The following is an 18,018-nucleotide window of genomic DNA, read 5'->3' as shown; positions in this document are numbered from 1 at the left end:
TGGGGAAACAATACAATAGTTCTGCAAATGACTTCATGCCTGAGGCTCTGAGGTCCCAAGATGAAATCACAGCATTAGCGTCAGCCAGAGTTGAGCAATGCTCTGGCCTCTATCCTTTTCCCTGTATCTCTTTCATTAAAATAAATATTTTTTAAATGTACAGTGGTAATTTACCACTGAAATAAACATCTAAGATGGAAATAAAAATTTAAGGGCATTCATGTGGATTGCTACATGTGAAAATTTCAAGCAAGCCTATACATCACTCTGTAGATATCACACAATTCCTAGAAAAAATAAAGGCTTTTCATGTAGATGGAAGTACAAACTAGGGAGTCAGGCAGTAGCACAGCGGGTTAAGCGCAGGCGGTGCAAAGTGCAAGGACCAGCGTAAAGATCCCAGTTCGAGCCCCGGCTCCTCACCTGTAGGAGAGTGTCTTCACAGGTGGTGAAGCAGGTCTGCAGGTATCTTTCTCTCCCCCTCTGTCTTTCCCTCCTCTCTCCATTTCTCTCTGTCCTATCCAACAATGACGACATCAGTAACAACAACTACAACAATTAAAAAAAAACAAGGGCAACAAAAGGGAATAAATTTTTTTTTTAAAGTACAAACTAATACGGAGTTCTGGTGGTGGGAATTGTGTGGAGTTGTATCCCTCTTATCCCATGGCTTTTGTCAGTGTTTCCTTTTATTAAATAATTTTTTTTAAAAAAAGTACAAACTAGTGAACATATGAGCATAAGCCATAACTCATTGTTGATGCTCTATATCATGTACCTTGCACTCAATCACAAAATTCTTCTCAATTGCACACTTCTGTGAGAGCAGACTTAGTATTTTTCCTTTCAAAACAAATTATGATGTGTATAAACAGTTTTCATATCCTTCCTTTTTTATTTCTTTAGCATGCATTTACTGTATTATATAATTTTAGGGGTATAGTTTCACACCAATTTTGTACTAAGATCTTACATGATTACATTTTATATGTAGCTTTTTTCAATAATACCATCTCCGAACTTTAAATTCAGCAACTCACAGTTCTTTATTATCTAGCTTTTCCCTTTTCTTCCTCCTAAAAGTACTTTACAGATATTTATATAATCCTCTCACAGTTCAGGAGATAGGCAGAGAAGAGGTTTCAGACAAGTATCTAAAAGCAGATTGGGTAAGTGTATTATAGGTCAACAAGAAATGTTGTTATTCTAGTCAGGGAGAGGAATAAGGGAATTCAGGGCAATAAGATGGCCCTAGTAAACAGGAAAATCTAAAAGGAAACAAGGTCTGAAGTTGATTTAATACACACACCTTATACTAATGACAAAGTTAGTACACCCTTATCTAAAAGTAATATTCCCAACTTAACCAGAACATGTTTGAGAATGTCACAAAATAGACCAGTTTTATTCTGAGACAAAAGAAAAGCTCTTTCTACAAATTATTCGAAACAGAGAAGACAATTTACATATTCCTAGTTTGTAATATTGCATAAACTAACCCACTTCACTTCAAAATAAATATATGCTTTCTCAAAGGCATAAACAAATATAATTAACTGTTTCCTATGCTGACATAGCTGCATTCCATAAAGTGTATTTTAATTTTGGTTACTACTATTTTACTGAGCTAACAATAAATAGTAGTAACTAATTAATTAGTAATGCCACTGAGTTCTGCTTACCATACAGAAGGGAACAGATCCCTCTAGAATGGAACTAGTAGCCACCAGTACCACAGAGTGACCACCCAGGATCAGGCATCATGCCACAACCCTATGAACTATTACAGATACCACTTTATCCCCATTTGTAGATAAGGGACCAGTGGCACAAAGAAGTAACCTATCAGAAATCATCCTCACAGCTTGGGAAATGTGGAGTCTCAGGAAAAGGGAACCAATTCAAACCTTTTGTTTTTAGTGGTATTGAGAAAGGAAAATAAAAAGAAAAATGGTCCAGGAGATGCCACAGTGGATACAGCACTGGATTCTCAGGCATGAGGTCCTGAGTTCAATCCCCAGCAGCACATCTGGTTCTCTCTCTCTCTTCTTCCTATCTTTCTCCTAAACAAATAAATAAATAAATAGATCTTTAAAAGAAAAAGGGGGGAAAGTAAAAAATGATTAACTAGCTACATAGACTAGTCTGGTAATGAAAAAAACGGTAGCATCACTAATCAAAAAATGGTTTTTAAGAAAAATTTTTTACTTTAGGCTGAAATTTTTCCATATATTATGAAATCTTTTTTAAAAGTACTGGAAAAGTAGGCATAATTCACATTTTATTATGACTGATTCATGTTTCTTCAATTATCTAAAGTACAATTAGATAGAAAAATAATATAAACTCTCAAAGGATCAGAAAGTATTGTTGAGATTTGGTACACAAATATTTAGGAAATACTTATTAGAATGTCTAGTTCCTTTATTTTACAGATGAAAAAAAGTCAACTCACTTTCTGGTTGCCTCTGCTCAGGTCTGGTTTACGGCATGGCAAAGCACTGGGCCTGGGACACTGGAGCCTCAAGCATGTGAGACTCTTTATATAACCATTATGCTATCTACCTCCACCCAATTCAAAATATGTTTGCTACCTTCCCATACAGATCTAAATATCAAAATGTGGACCAGAATTTACCTTCTGACTCAACTGTTTTTTGTTTGTTTGTTTTACTATAGCTTGCTGTTATATAGGTAAGAAAATGGTTGGGGGTTGTATTGTTATATGGGAAACTGGGGAATGTTATGCATGTACAAACTGTTGTACTTACTGCTGAATGTAAAACATTAATTCCCCGATTAAAAAAATAAAACAAAAGAAAATGGTACGGGGGTCAGGCACACTGACAGGAAGCACAAGGACCCTCGAAGGGATTTGTTAGATCCCCCCCCTTCCCTGTCTACAGGGGGGTTGCTGCACATGCGATGAAGCGGTCTGCAGGTGTCTGTCTTTCTCTTTCCCTATCTTCCCCTCCCCTCTCAATTTCTCTCTGACCTATACAATAAAAAGAAATGAAAAAAAAAAAGACACCAGGAGCAATGGATTTGTAGTGCCGGCACCAAGCCCAGCGATAATCCTGGAGGAAAGGAGGAGGGAGGGAAGGGAGGGAGGGAGGCAGGAAAGAAGGAGGGAAGGGAGGGAGGGAGGGAGGAAGAAAGGAAGGAAGGGAGGGAGGGAAGGAAGGGAAGGAAGGGAAGGAGGAAGGAGGGAAGGAAGGAAGAGAGGAAGAAAAGAGGGAAGGAAGGGAGGAAGGAAGAAAGGGAGGGAGGAAGGGAGAGAGGGAAGAAGGAAGGGAGGAAGGAAGGAAGGAAACAGTATGCTGTTTCTGGAATTGAACTTCTAAAACAAAAAAAAAAAGGTAAAGGGGGTCGGGCGGTGGCGCAGTGGGTTAAGCGCATGTGGCGCAGAGCGCAGGGACCGGCGTAAGGATCCCGGTTCGAACCCCGGCTCCCCACCTGCAGGGGAGTCGCTTCACAGGCGGTGAAGCAGGTCTGCAGGTGTCTATCTTTCTCTCCCCCTCTCTGTCTTCCCCTCCTCTCTCCATTTCTCTCTGTCCTAGCCAACAACGAATTGCGTCAACAAGGGCAATAATAATAACCACAACGAAGCTACAACAAGGGCAACAAAAGGGGGAAAAAATAGCCTCCAGGAGCGGTGGATTCATGGTGCAGGCACCGAGCCCAGCAGTAACCCTGGAGGAGGAAAAGAAGAAAAAAAAAAGGTAAAATATTTAAATTTCAAAAACAGAAGTTTCTGAAAAGAAATTAATGCTAAATAAACAAATGCTTAAATAATCTTTTCCAGGCAAAGTTTCCAGAGAGCTAGAATAAACATGACTTTACAGGCAAGAAGAAAAACTTTAAGGGGTAAATGGAGGTGTCCTCAGTCTGAGGACTTTCTCAAACGCCTATAATCAAATAAAACAAGGCCTGTTGTGATAAAGTTCTGGTTAAAACTAGCCTCATGGCTTGGCAGGGTAGATTATTAACCTACTTTGAGATCTATTACAAAATGTTTACGCAGAAATAGATTGGGAAAACCACACCAAAAGGTAAGCAAAGTCTTATGATATAAAATAGACTACAATCCATATAGCTGAATATAGTACCTGAAACTACACTTTCTAAAGATACAGAGAGGCAGAGTGCAAAAAGAGCACTACACTCTGGCTTCCTTCAGTGTCATCAGGGACTGGGCTCAAACCTGTGTCATGGCAATGGAGCACTCTTAAGAAATTAGCTATTTTGGGGGTCAAGTGGTAGTGCTCCTGGTTAAGTGCTCACATTCCAGTGTGCAAGGACCCAGGTTCAAGCCGCTGGTCCCACCCATAGGAGGAAAGCTTCCCGAATGGTGAAGCAGGTCTGCAGGTGTCTCTCTCCCTTTCCATCTACCAGCTACTCTCAATTTCTGTCTCTATCTAGTATGTAAATAAAAATTTTTTTTAAAAAGAAAGGAAATTAGTGGGGGCTGGGCAGTAGTGCAGCTGGCTAAATGCACATGGCACAAAGCGCCAGGGCCAGTGTAAAGATCCTGGTTCAAGCCCCCAGCTCCCCAACTGTAGGGGCGTCTTTTCACAAGTGGTAAAGCAGGTCTGCAGGTGTCTATTTTTCTCTCCTCCTGTCTTCCCCTCCTCTCTCGAGTTCTCTCTGTCCTATCCAATAATGACAACTACAACAAGGGCAACAAAAAAATGAGGAAAATGGCCTTCAGGCGCATATTGATTTGTAGTGCAGGCACCAAGCCCCAGCATAACCCTGGAGGCAAAAAAGAAAAGGAAGGGGAAGGGAGGGGAGGGAAGGGGAGAGGAGGGGGAGAGGGGAAAGAAATTAGCTATTTCACAGGCACTTAAAACTATTCTGTTTAAGTATACTGTTTCAGATCCCAATGGCCCTACCTTTATTTGTGATTACTGTCTAAGATTAGAATAAACCTAACAGGTTTTATAAAACTCCATTCTAACTATCTAACTTTATCTTATTATAATAATCATTGAATAACTAGTCAATGGCAACTTAGTACCCTCTGGCTGTGCTTTAATGAGTTAACAATCTTGCCAAGTCAGCACTTTAGAACAGCAAAACTTGCCATACTTCTTTTTTAAAAATATTTATTTTCCCTTTTGTTGCCCTTGTTTTCTTTTTTTTATTGTTGCTGTAGTTATTATTGTTGTTGTTACTGATCTTGTTGTTGCTAGACAGGACAGAGAGAAATGGAGAGAGGAGGGGAAGACAGAGAGGAGGGAGAGAAAAACACCTGCAGACCTGCTTCACCACCTGTAAAGCTACTCCCCTGCAGGTAAGGAGCTGGGGGCTTGAACCCAGGTCCTTAAGCCGGTCCTTGCACTTTGCACCACATGTGCTTAACCCACTACGCTACCACTGGACTCCCTGCCATACTTATTCTTAAATTATATAGATTTTATAACCAGACAACCACTCATGGGAGAAACTGATACCTAGGTTATAAATTCAGTTAATTTTTTTAAGACAAAATATACTATGCAAGGGAAAACAACTTATTTCTTTCATGTTTCCTTAAGAGTTGCCAAACTTTTTATAGAATATCTTCCAAATTCCCAGTAACAAGAATGCATAATTTATACTATCCAAAATGCATTAAACCAAATTTTTTTTAAAAAAATCAATAGATATAAATAAACCTTGTATCACACTAAATGTTCTCTCTACACTAAGCCTTCTGATGCTCAAGCATTTCTCATCTAAATGCTAATTATTAGTATATAACCAACCACTTACGGGGAAAAAAAAATCCCTGTTTTTTTCTTTTAAGAATTATTTACTGAGAGAGAGGAGAGAAAACCAGAGCATTCTGGCACATGCAATGCCAGGGAGCAAACTCAGGATCTCATACTTGAAAATCCAGCACTTTACCCACTATACTACCACTAGACTCCCTATTTTGGGAATTTTAGTGACTTTTAAGGTTTACAATAGGGTCAGAGAGACAGCTCATCTGGTAGGACATCTGCCTTGGCATATTTGAAGTCCAGGTTTGAGCCCCAACACCACATGAGGTATCAGTGCTATGTGTCACTCCCTCCCTGCCTGCCTCTAGCTAAACCAGGGTAACAAAAAACAAAAACAAAAAATTACTTTGGATGTTCCTATCACAGAAGCATGATTCTTACTATTCAAGTATTAATAAAAATTAGGAAAATGGTTTACTAAGAAAGAAATTCCACTCAACCTCTCGAGTGAGAAGGAACAACTTTATTATTTACTGTAATATTCTAGGGAGGCCAGGCAGTACCGACCACTTATTACAGTGCTCAAGGACCTGGATTCAAGCCCCGTCCCTCTCCCCATATCCCCACCTGTAAGGCGGAAGCAGTGCTGAGGTGTCTCTCTCCATCTTCCTTCCCCTCTTGATTTCAGTCTCTATCCAAAATAAGTAAAATACTAAAAATAATATTAGTATTCCAGCTAAATGAAAAGGAGACTACCACCCTGCATTATCAGTAAGGCATGGACTTTAACATTTTTTTCTTCCCTTTCCTCTTCACTAGACTGATGATGCACACACAGCAATGACCAGACACATACCTCACTCTACTGTGTGACCTCACTGAGACTCAACAAGAAAAAGACATAGCCAGTGTCACCTGGGCTATGTCAGTAAGTAGATGAAAGTACACTATGCAAGGTGTAGTGCTGGTGTGTGCCTTCTCACCCAGTCACACCTACCAACTTGAGACACTGGTAGCACCTTTTTTTTTTAACCAGAGCATCACTCTAGCACATGTGACACTGAAGACGGAACTCAGGACTCCATGTCTAAGAGTCCAACACCTTATCCACTGACCCACCTCCCAGAATGTGGCAGCACGTTCTTAATGGGGCTATATCACCACTGTAACTAGGGGTGGCAAGTAGTCAGGTCATTACTCCGCCCAACAATTCCTTCCGAAATGTGGCTCCTATAAGCCCCCCCCACCCCAAATAAGAAACAATCATGACCACAGGCAGAGTTAACATTTATGAAACCCCTATACTGCCTCCAAGGGACCAAGGTCCATGTTACCACTCTTTCTTTCTTTTCTTAAAATTTATTTATTAGCAACATAAGAGAGAGGGAGAGAGAACATTATCCTGGCACATGCAATGCCAGGCATCGGACTCAAGACTTCATGTTTAGAGAATCCAGCACTCCAGCCACTGAACCACCTCCCAGGACACCGTTAACCACTTTCAGTCTTATGCTGGTGTGGGAAAATGAACCTGGGACTTCAGAACCTCAGGCTTGAGAGTTTCTTTGCATAACCATTATGCTATCTAGCCTGGCCTACCATGTTCTAGTAGTGACTGAAAGCTGCTCTACAGTTTCCACTTCAATATCTAAGTACCAGCAGGCAACTCTCTGTAGTTCTGGCCACTCTGCTCTTATATGTAACAATTATTAAGTAAACTAAATATTAGGTGGCTACTCTGTCAAACAAACATCAAGTGATTCTGAAAACAGTATTAATTCACAAAGAACAGGAGGTATTGCTAGATGTACCTGTGCAAATTCATTCACTACAATCTAAACAACTGCTCAATTTGAGTTAAGCTATAACATTCACTTGGGGGAAAAAAATGACTTTCACACATAAGCAGAGCAATCGTGATCTAGAACAACACATATCTGAAGAAACCTGCTTTTAACATTCAATAAACCTACTTGAGGCAGTGTTGGTTTGCCCAGGTACCTTCTGTAGAGAAATGGAAAAAATACATAAACTTCATTATTTGTAGAATAAAATTTCAATTCATGTTTTTGCAGCTGCTGATTCTGTGAGAAGTATCATTCTCTTCAGGTTCAGCTTCCCCTCTCCACATTGATCTATATAGTCTCATCTCATACATGCTTCATCAAACTCAACTTCCCTCAGACATCAGGAAGAGAAATAAAACTCCTAGACGTGCTTCTTAAACTGCACTTCAGAAGTTACTGTCCCCTATATTGCAGAAGTAAATGACAGCCTTCCTCTCCTTAAGTCCAATAAGATGAGAGGAAAAAAGTGTTACATAGTAAGGATGATAATTGCTATTGAGATTACAAGAATGGAATGAAATTATTTAAGGGAAGAGGGAATGGGCATAGATCTGACTAGGATTATTCCAGGAAGATTAGCATGCTAGAGAGGTAAGTATGAACCCTCCCATCAGTGGATGGGTGGTATTGTTCAACATCTAGCAAAGTGACATCCAAAAAAGCACTGGAGTTTTCTTGTTCAGACCAATTTTATAATTCTCAGAACATGGGTCTCAGCCTCTCTCTCTCTCTCTCTCTCTCTCTCTCCAGGAAGTGTAATGTAGTCTTAAAGAGTAAGACTACAAATTACTTTGCAATTTTTAGCATTATTGTGGGAGCACATCAGTATTTATTCTGCTGTGAATATAGATTCAACCTATTTTATTTAATTTTAAGTACTTGTTTTATTCATTATGGGGAGAGGGAAAACCAAAGCAACACTCTAGCACATGTGATGCCAAAGACAGAATTTAGGACCTCGTGCTTGAGAATCCAACACCTGATCCACTGTGCCACCTCCCAGGTTTTTCACTCAATGTTTATACCACTTTTGAATAACTTCATTTGGTCAAGCACCAACAAGTCTGTTTGTCAACAACACACACACACACACACACACACACACAAATATGTGCAATTAATGCCCCTGAACAGAAGTCCTAAAGCTTTTGGAGTCTGACATTCTTAAGATTAGAACTGCAGGGAGTCGGGCTGTAGCGCAGCGGGTTAAGCACAGGTGGCGCAAAGCACAAGGACCGGCATAAGGATCCCGGTTTGAACCCCGGCTCCCCACCTGCAGGGGAGTCGCTTCACAGGCGGTGAGGCAGGTCTGCAGGTGTCTTTCTCTCCTCCTCTCTGTCTTCCCCTCCTCTCTCCATTTCTCTCTGTCCTATCCAACAACAACAACAACAATAATAACTAGAACAATAAAACAACAAGGGCAACAAAAGGGAATAAATAAATAAAATAAATATTAAAAAAAAAAAAGATTAGAACTGTATTTGCAGGAAATTGGGTGGTGGTGCACCCAGTAACGTGCACGTTACAATGCAGAGATACAGGTTCAGGCACCTGGTCCCCACCTGCAGAAGGAAACTTCACAAGCAATGAAGTAGTGCTGCAGGTTATCTTTCTTCCTCTTTCCCCTTTCTTTATAGAGTTCTGTCTTTATTCAATAAATAAATAAACAAATAAATAAATAAACTGCACTTAGAGGTCCGGGTGGTAGCGCACTGGTTAAGCACACAAGACACAAAGCACAAGGACTGGCCTAAGGATCCCAATTTAAGGCCCCAGTTCCCCACCTGCAGGGGGGGGTTGCTTCACAAGTAGTGAAGCAGGTCTGCTACAGGTGTCTATCTTTCTCTCCACCTCTGTCTTCGCCTCATCTCTTGATTTCTCTCTCCTATCCAACAATAACAACATCAATAACAATAATAGCTAACAATAACAAAAACAATGGCAACAAAATAAGAAAAATGGCTTCCAGAAGAAGTGGGTTCATAGTGCAGTGATTAATAACCATGGAGGCAAATAAATAAATAAACTGCACTTACAGCCCAGAAATGGTACAGTGAATAAAGTATTGGATGGACCCTGAAGCATTAAGTCCAGACTTCAAGCACCATCATCAAATGATGATGGTGAGGCAGGTTCTGGTTCTTTCTCTTTCTCTTCCTCTCTCTCATAAATAAATAAATCTAAAAGAAGAATCTCACTATCTCAGTGATTTTGATAATTTCTGAATGTATCATTTTCTTAATCTGCCTATGGCATATGTTAAATTTATTAATATGTTTACTTGAATATTGTTTGCCTTTTACATTATAACACAAATGCCATGAAAACTAGGACTGTGTTGACCACTGCTGTACCACAGCACTCAGCTGTCTCTCCCACTTAATGCATACTTGTGATACTTGAGTGAATGAATGGTTAGAAAAAAGTAACACATCATTCCTGAAATCTTAGACTTTGACAATGAACTATGACCCTACAATCTGTGTAACTCAGCAATCTGGTATGATTGCCACTTTTAAAGATTTAATTATCACATTCCTTCTGAAATAGAATAATAATTGGCATATCTAAAAATAATCCAAATGACACTCAATACAGTCCTTTTAATACCAATGCTTTCTTACATGTTAATTGTGAGACAGAGCAAACATACATTTAGGGAAATGGACTTATCTTTAACTGACATTTCAACATGATTCCTTTAAGATTGTTCAGTTCAGTTCCACCCGGTTTCAGTCATGTTCTATACTGTTCCTTAGGTTGAAGTATCCAATCTGCTTCTAAAGCTTCTGAATCACCACTCGTTAAAGAAAGGTATAGAAAATTTACCACCCTTAAACTGAAGATTGCTTTGGGATCTCCTAAGTGCAACCGGGTGCATAAAAAGGGCTAGTGAGACATAAAGCAAAAGCAAAGATTACTGTAGAAGTCTTTAATAACATAATCACTGGGTCTACATTGCAAAGAATCACTTTTTCTCACAATGGGCTATAATTATGATCCTTAGATGTAAGCTTATAAGCAGCTAGGCGAATTAATTTGCCCCATCGTATGGAAAACCGTGGTCCTTCTGGCCAAGCACAAAAACACCAGATTTCAACGCACCCACGTTTTGTTTAATTCGGGACTTTCCAGCAGGCATTATTACTTTTCCCTTAAACTCTATTTAGAAGCTCCAATAAAACACGCCGGGTGACCCTAGCAGTCAGTCCCTACACAGAACCCTCCAAGCCCCACGCAGATGGCTCTAGTGAATTAAAGTAAACAAATGACAGGAAAGCTTCAGCTGTTTTCCAAGATTAACGTGGATTCCCAGAGACGAGACAGCCACCTGGACACATGGTTGGAAAAGGGAGATCTCCTTCCCCGCGAAGAGTAAAAAAATGCGGGGGGGCGGGGGTGTTTGCACAAATTCCAACCGCAGGTAAGTTTCCACCCTCACACACACACCCGAGCCCTGAACTCCGGACCACGGCCTGGAGGCCCGAGGCGCGAGCAGGAGATGGCTCTACACTTCCGCCCCCCACCCGCAGGACCCCGGTGAGCCCCGGTCTCCCGCTGCGGACCCCCAGCACCGCTGGCCCGGCCCGGCCCAGCCCAGCCCAGCCCAGCCCGGCCCGCCCGGAGCACAGCTCGCGGAAATGGAGAGCGCGTCGACCGCCTCCTCCCGCGGCCGGCAGCTCCGGGTGAGCCGGGCCGCTCCGCTCCGCCCTGCCGCCGCGGAAGGACTCCGGCAGTTGAGCCCCTGGGCGCTGAATGCCGGTGCCCCCCGCGCCACGTCCATCTCAGCCGGCCCTCCGCGGGTCCCCTGCGCTACTCCCCGCTGCCCGGGGCCGCCGGCCAACCGCCCGGCCCGGTCCGGCGCCCCCCGCCCGCTACGGGCCCCCGCGCTAGGCCCGTGGGCAGCCAAGGGCTGGGATGAGGCCGCCCCCCCGCCGCCCGCCCGAGGGTCCCGGGCCGCCCCCCCGCCGCCCTCACCATGGTACAGATGGAGGCGAATTTGGAGACTGTCATTAGGATTTCCATCCGCCCAGCGCCATCTTCCACCCAATCACAGTGGCGGCGGCGGGCGGGGGTAGGAGAGCTGGGCCGCCCGCTCGCACCGCAGTCCGCGGGCGGACCCCGAGCCGCAGCCGACCCACGCACCGAGCCTGCTGCGCCGCCGCTGCCGTCGTCGCCGCTGCCGTCGTCGCCGCCGGGGCACTCCCCGCCTCGGGCCCCAGCCCCCGCCTGCCGGCCGACCGCCCGCCCGCCCCCGGCTCCTCCCCGCGCAGGGCGCAGCCGCTGCCTTGGGGCCCGCGCCTGCCCGCGAAGCCGCCCGCCGCACACCCCGCCCAGCGCGCCGGGGAGCCGGCTCCGCCGAGGCCCTAATGCCCGGCCAGCCCGGCAGCGGTGCGGCCCAGCGGCGCGCCCCGCCCACCCGCCGCGTGCCCGGACCGCCCAGCGCGCGGCACCGCCCACACCACCCCACCCTCCAAGCACGCCTCCGGGTCTCCGGAGCGCGCGCCCCACTCGACTCTCGGCCGGGGCGGGGCAGGGGCGGGGCGGGGGCGGATCCGGTCCGCGGCCCGCCTCCCACCCAGCTGCGTCCCTAGATGTCCTGGAGTGAGCTGTGAGTGCTAGCCAGCGCCAGGGTCAATCCCGGAAGGGTTTGACCCACTGCCTCCTTCGCAGGGTACTAGCCTTCGCTACCCAAGCAGAAAACCAGACAACGATCTAAATAATTCTGCTAGGGTGCAAGAGAACCTACTTCCCTACGATTCAAAAAACCCCGCGTAGTTTGACATCCTAAGCAGTTAACAAAAAGGCTACTGGTTTGTTTCTTTTCACAAATACTGGGGTATTGGGCTGGCAAAATAGCTCGCTTGGATAGTGCGTTGCTTTGCCAAGTGCACGATCCAGGCTGGAGTCTAGCCTCCACCAAATTGAAGGAAGCTATGATGCTATGGTCTCTTTCACACACATTTTGTGTGTCTCTGTTTAAAAAATAATAGTAATACGAGGGGTAGTCGTTAAATAAAAAATCAAGGAGACAAAACAATAAATTAGAGATATAGTTAGTTCTTTAAACTCAGTGCATAATGGAAAAGAGGGTGAAACTGCCTTCCTGCTGCCTATTGGTCACAAATTTAGACTGTTTATAAATATAGTACCTAAATATATTTGCTCTGAAAACTGAGCTGCCAAAGTGGGAAGATCTTAACCCAGCCGTGGTGATAATGATGTCAGAGACAAGAAGTCTCACAAGTGAGAAAAATGTCCTGTGAGAACTATTTCAGTTTTGTCAACCAGTGGGGTGGTTCCTCTTTTCTACTTTCATAAAAATTCATCATTGTTCTTCATGTCAGGCAGCTCAGCTTTCTTTCCTTCGTTTTGAGAAAGTAGTTCAAGTAAGTAAAATCACTATAAATTATCATGTTCAAACTGTAGAGATGGGGTGATTTAGGGGGTTCTCCCATTTCGTTGCCACTTGGGGCTTGAATTTAGATAAAACTCTAAAATCAGACATGCTTTTCTCACAGGTTCAAATTGTTCAGAAAACAGGATATTCCAACAAAATTTAGGTGAGAATTACATTTCTGGCACATAAATGCTGTTTCCATAGTGACTTTTATTGTGAGCATGAAGAAGGGAGACATCACTAAGAGATACAGCTGAGTCCCATAGTAGCTAGCCTGGTTCTCTAGGCACCAGTCTGCAGGGAACCTGGGGCCTCTTTGCCTTAATATCCAAGTGAGTGCTGATACCCTGTTACTCACCTCCACTCAGTACAGGAAGTGTTCACCTCCCTGTTTTCCTGTCTAAACTCAAAATAATCACTTGACTGAATTTTCTTACTGATTTCCGCCCTGCTTACACCTCCATGATCTGATATCACCAGCCCCCAGACCCTGTAGTGGTCAAGTGTGTACTGATTAAATGTCCGCTGTCTTCCTGTGCTGTCCTAGTTATTTCTGCTCCAGAGAACATGTCTAATGTGCAAGAATTTGAGCCCCAACACCATCTGTACTGATCAACAGGCCTCCTTGTGAAGGAATTCTAAAATATCACAGGAACAGAAACTACCAGTTTCACACTCCATTTATGTAAAAACAGTATTTCTTGGGGTCATAGTGATAGCAAAGCATTAGTGTGCAGGGCTTGTGTGTCTGAAGTCCCAAAGACCCCATGTTCAATCCCCAGTTAACACCACAGAGAGGAATGGAGTAATTTCCAGTTGAATTATCTAAAGGCATCTCTTGCTGAAATTATAACTGTCTAGCTTCACAAATCATCCTGTAAATACCATATGTACCCCTCATAATGTCATGTCTTCCCTAGCCTAAAGTTGGTTGTTGGGTAGTATGCCAGCTCCCCCTTAAAGCTTCTGTCTCTAATCCTGCTTAACTAAGCACCAGCATGCCTGCATGGCATTGGTTTGATCCCACTCAAAGCTTTGGTCTATTTACATAAACCACTGTTGACTAAGCACCACTCTCCCTCCAGGGCATTGGTTTAATCTGCACTGGTCTCACGATGTCTTTTTTGCTCTGCCCCCTCTCCTTGTCATACCCTGATTTTCACCAATCTCTTTTTTTGCTCCACCCTCTCTATGTCACACCCTGTTTCCACCCTACTTGGCTAGTATATATACAGACTGCTTTTCTGAGTAAAAACACTTGGAATTGCTTTCTGGCTCCGAGAGTTCCAGAGTGTATCTCCTGGGTAGCACGAGTTCCTGATCCCTCTCCCATGCAGTAGCCTAGATTGGCTCCAGTTGAGTTTTCTCTAACCCAGAGAGCACTTGCTCGGGAAGAAGCACCCTCAGGCTATCCCGGCAGTTGGTTAGAGAGGCACTGACATTCTTCTATGTGCTCTCTACTGTACTGAAATGGTTTTCATCATGCTTGTAATGCCATCAAAGATAAAATTTGGCTACATCATTACACTACTACACTCAGAACATGAAAAGCATCATCTGGGCATTGATACCAGTTTTTAGGGGCATGGTATCAACTTTTCAAAGAGTGCCCTTATGCCTAGGGAAAGATAAATTTTTGTACAACTGACTTCTCTTAGATCTGCTTAACTGTGTGTGTGCTACACAATACACTCAAATTACCATCAGGACCAGACAAGTGAACAAGCTAATACCAAACTGAATCTATTTGTTTAGCATATTTAAAAAACAGATTTAACATTGATTTACAAAATTATAAGATTGTAGGAGTGTGTATGTGTGCATATGAATCGCCACACCCATCACCAAACGCCAGTGTCATTATGTCAAATGCCAGTGTCATTATGTCAAAAAGTCCCCTATTTCCCCTCCTGTTTCCTTCAATTACCACCATAGTTTTACAGAGTCTGAGAGTCAGTTTTTTATTTATTTATTTATTACAAATTCATTTGTCTTATTTATATTCCACCTGAGTGAAACTATTCAGTAGTTATCTTTCACTTCCTTACTTATTCCACTTACCATAATCACCTCCAGTTCCATCCATCTTCTCCAGGAAAACACAATTCCATTTTTAATGGCAGGTAGTATTCCATTCAGTATATATCCACAACTTCTTTATCCAGTCATCTGTTTCTGAGCATTTATACTGATTCTACATTTGGCTACTATGACTAGTACAACTATGAATACAAGGAAGCATGTATCATTTCAATTTGTGTTTATTAGTGTTTTCATGACCTTTGGGCAAATAGGAGTGGAATTGCAGGATCTAAGGTGCTTCTATTTTTATTCACATCATTTCTTGCATCAGTCAGCATTCCCCTCAACATGTTGTCAGAGTTCCTTTTTCATTACATCCTTGTCAATACGGACTGTTTCCTTTTTTTTTTTCTTTTTGATCACCAGGTTGTCATTGGGATTTGGTACCTGCATGACTCCATATCTTCCAGTGAGCTCTTTTTCTTTCTTTTCTGATAGAAACAAAGAGAAATGTGGGTGGAGAGAAAGAGAGACACCTACATCACTGCTACATCACTTGTGAAGCTTCCCCCACTGCAGGTGGAGACCAGAGGCTTGAACCCACCCATGCCTTCTCATATGGTAATGCCTGTTCTCTACAAGGTACACCACTATCCGGCAGCACTATTTCCTATTTTTTTGATGTAGACCATCCTCACAGATGTGACATGACACTTCACTGTGGTTTTAATTTGGATTTATTTAATAATAAGTACCACTGCATAGTTTTCCATATGTCTATGAGACATCAGTGTTCTGTCTTCTTTAGTTAGAAAATGCTTTCAATTATTTTCACATGGGCGTACACAAAATCTTGTACTGTCTGATTCTTGGCATACCGCTTCATGTCTTCTGTTACTCATCCTATCTCTAGTTAATCACATATCACTGTAGATATTTGTGCCAGCTCTTGAAAGGATTTGAGTTGGCACCAACTAACAAATGAGTACATGTGGCCTCATGGTGTGGGGATGGAAGTGGTGGGGATGGGAGTAAAAAGGAAGTATACTCTCCTCTCCTCTCCTCTCCCGCATCAACTAGGAATACCAAAGGAGACCACCCAGACCGAAACAAGACAGGACTAGAATGACTACAGGAACCCAGTAAATCACCCGTGAGTACAAACATGCGTGGCTGGTGACAGAGAGGAGAGAGGGGCCTAAGGAGAGATTAAGTGACTGCTAACATTCAGCAGTTTATCAGTGGAGACACCACCTCCAGTCTGCTCCACAACAAGGGGACAGCTGAAGGGAGGAAAGGACTCCCCAGAGACTCACCAAGTGCAACTCTGAGTCTCCATTGCTACTACCCTCAGAATCTAGAGCAGCAACAGGGAGGGACACCAGGGTACAGAGATCTAACTGGGAAACTCAGAAGACCTATACCTCGGTGGCATAGCTGAGGGGCTGTGAAAGTCTCTTTGCATAACCACTGGATTATCTCTGCCACACCCTGCTTTATCTCTTGGTCAGGAGTCAGTGATTAAGCTAAGAAGCCTATTGATAGTTTAAAAGCCCTCAGGCACCCATAGCCTACAGGGAAGAAAAAAAAGAGGCTTTTACACCACTGAGCTCCAACTCAGGGATTGAAAAAAAACTGTTAACTTCCACCACGGTAAACCCTTTAATTAAATTACTTAGACACAAGTCAATCCAGGCAATAGTGATCAATAATTTGAAAAGTACTGATAAAGGGAACTCATAACATAATATATAAAATGGTTAAAACAACAAGAAAAAATATTGGAGACTCAAACCAGGACAAGAGTCCAGCTAAAAGTCCTCCAGAGGGGGAAGCACAAAACAACGAGTTCAACATCCAAACATTAGCTAAGGAAATAATAACAGGAGTGAGTAAAGAATTTGAAAAAATTGTAATCAGAAATGCAGGAACAACAAATGAGAATATGGAAGAAAATTCTAATAATCTCATGGTTATTAGAGAGCTGAAAGCTGAAATCTCTGAGCTAAGAAGGCAACTAGCTGAACAAGCTAAAACAGTATCAGAGCAGGGCAACAAAATAGATGAACTCCAGAAAGCAGTAGAGGGCAGAGAGAATAGAATCAATGAGGCTGAAGACAGAATTAGCAAGATTGAGGATGAATTAGAGACAACTAAAGAAGAAGTAAGAGATCTCAAAAAGAGATTAAGAGATGCTGAAAACAACAACAGAGTCCTATGGGATGACTTCAAAAGAAACAATATACGCATTATTGGCTTACCAGAGGAAGAAAGAGAAGGAGAGGAAGAAAGCATTCTCCAGGCCATAATAGCTGAAAATTTCTCTAGTCTAGACAACACCAAAGACATAAAGATTCAAGAAGCTCAGAGGGTCCCAAACAGAATTAATCCAGACCTAAAGACACCAAGACATGTCATACTTAGAATAGAAAGCAATAAGGATAAAGAAAGGATCCTCAAGGCTACAAGAGAAAAACAAAGAGTCACCTACAAAGGAAAACCCATAAGATTAGCAGCAGACTTCTCCATACAAACACTACAGGCCAGAAGAGAATGGCAAGATATCTATCGAGTGCTCAATGAGAAAGGCTTTCAGCCAAGAATACTATATCCTGATAGATTGTCATTCAGACTAGATGGAAGCATCAAAACCTTCTCAGACAAGCAACAGTTGAAGGAAGCAATCATCACCAAGCCTGCCCTGAAAGAAGTTCTGAAAGGTCTCCTATAAACAACCAGACCACCACAAATAGGACATATATCAAAACACTCTAAAACTCTACAAGAATGGCGTTAAAATATCTTCAATCTTTGATATCAATAAATGTGAATGGCCTGAATTCACCTATTAAAAGACACAGAGTAGGAAGATGGATCAGAAAACACAACCCAACAATATGTTGTCTACAGGAAACTCACCTAACGCAACAAGACAAACACAGACTTAAAGTGAAAGGATGGAAAACTATCATTCAAGCCAATGGCCCACAAAAAAGGGCAGGAACAGCTATTCTCATATCTGACATGATAGACTTTAAAA

At 42.8% G+C, this 18,018-nt stretch overlaps 1 protein-coding gene across 2 annotated transcripts in view; it reads right to left on the bottom strand.

Moving 5' to 3' along the window:
* Positions 1–11,905, bottom strand: part of USP12 (ubiquitin specific peptidase 12) — a 94,835-nt gene extending 82,930 nt beyond the window's left edge. The window contains exon 1 of one of the 2 annotated variants that reach the window (XM_060191699.1): positions 11,534–11,905. In XM_060191699.1, coding sequence (XP_060047682.1) covers positions 11,534–11,581 — 48 coding nt within the window. In that variant the 5' untranslated portion in view covers positions 11,582–11,905. The remainder of the gene's footprint in view (positions 1–11,533) is intronic. The other variant, XM_060191697.1, reaches the window with a different exon arrangement.
* Between the last annotated feature and the right edge of the window lie 6,113 nt (positions 11,906–18,018).

This window comes from Erinaceus europaeus, chromosome 5 (genome assembly GCF_950295315.1).
Source record: "Erinaceus europaeus chromosome 5, mEriEur2.1, whole genome shotgun sequence".
In the NCBI taxonomy this organism is placed as follows: domain Eukaryota; kingdom Metazoa; phylum Chordata; class Mammalia; order Eulipotyphla; family Erinaceidae; genus Erinaceus; species Erinaceus europaeus.
The sequence above is the reverse complement of the archived record's forward strand: the minus strand, read 5'-3'. Positions and strand labels throughout refer to the sequence as shown.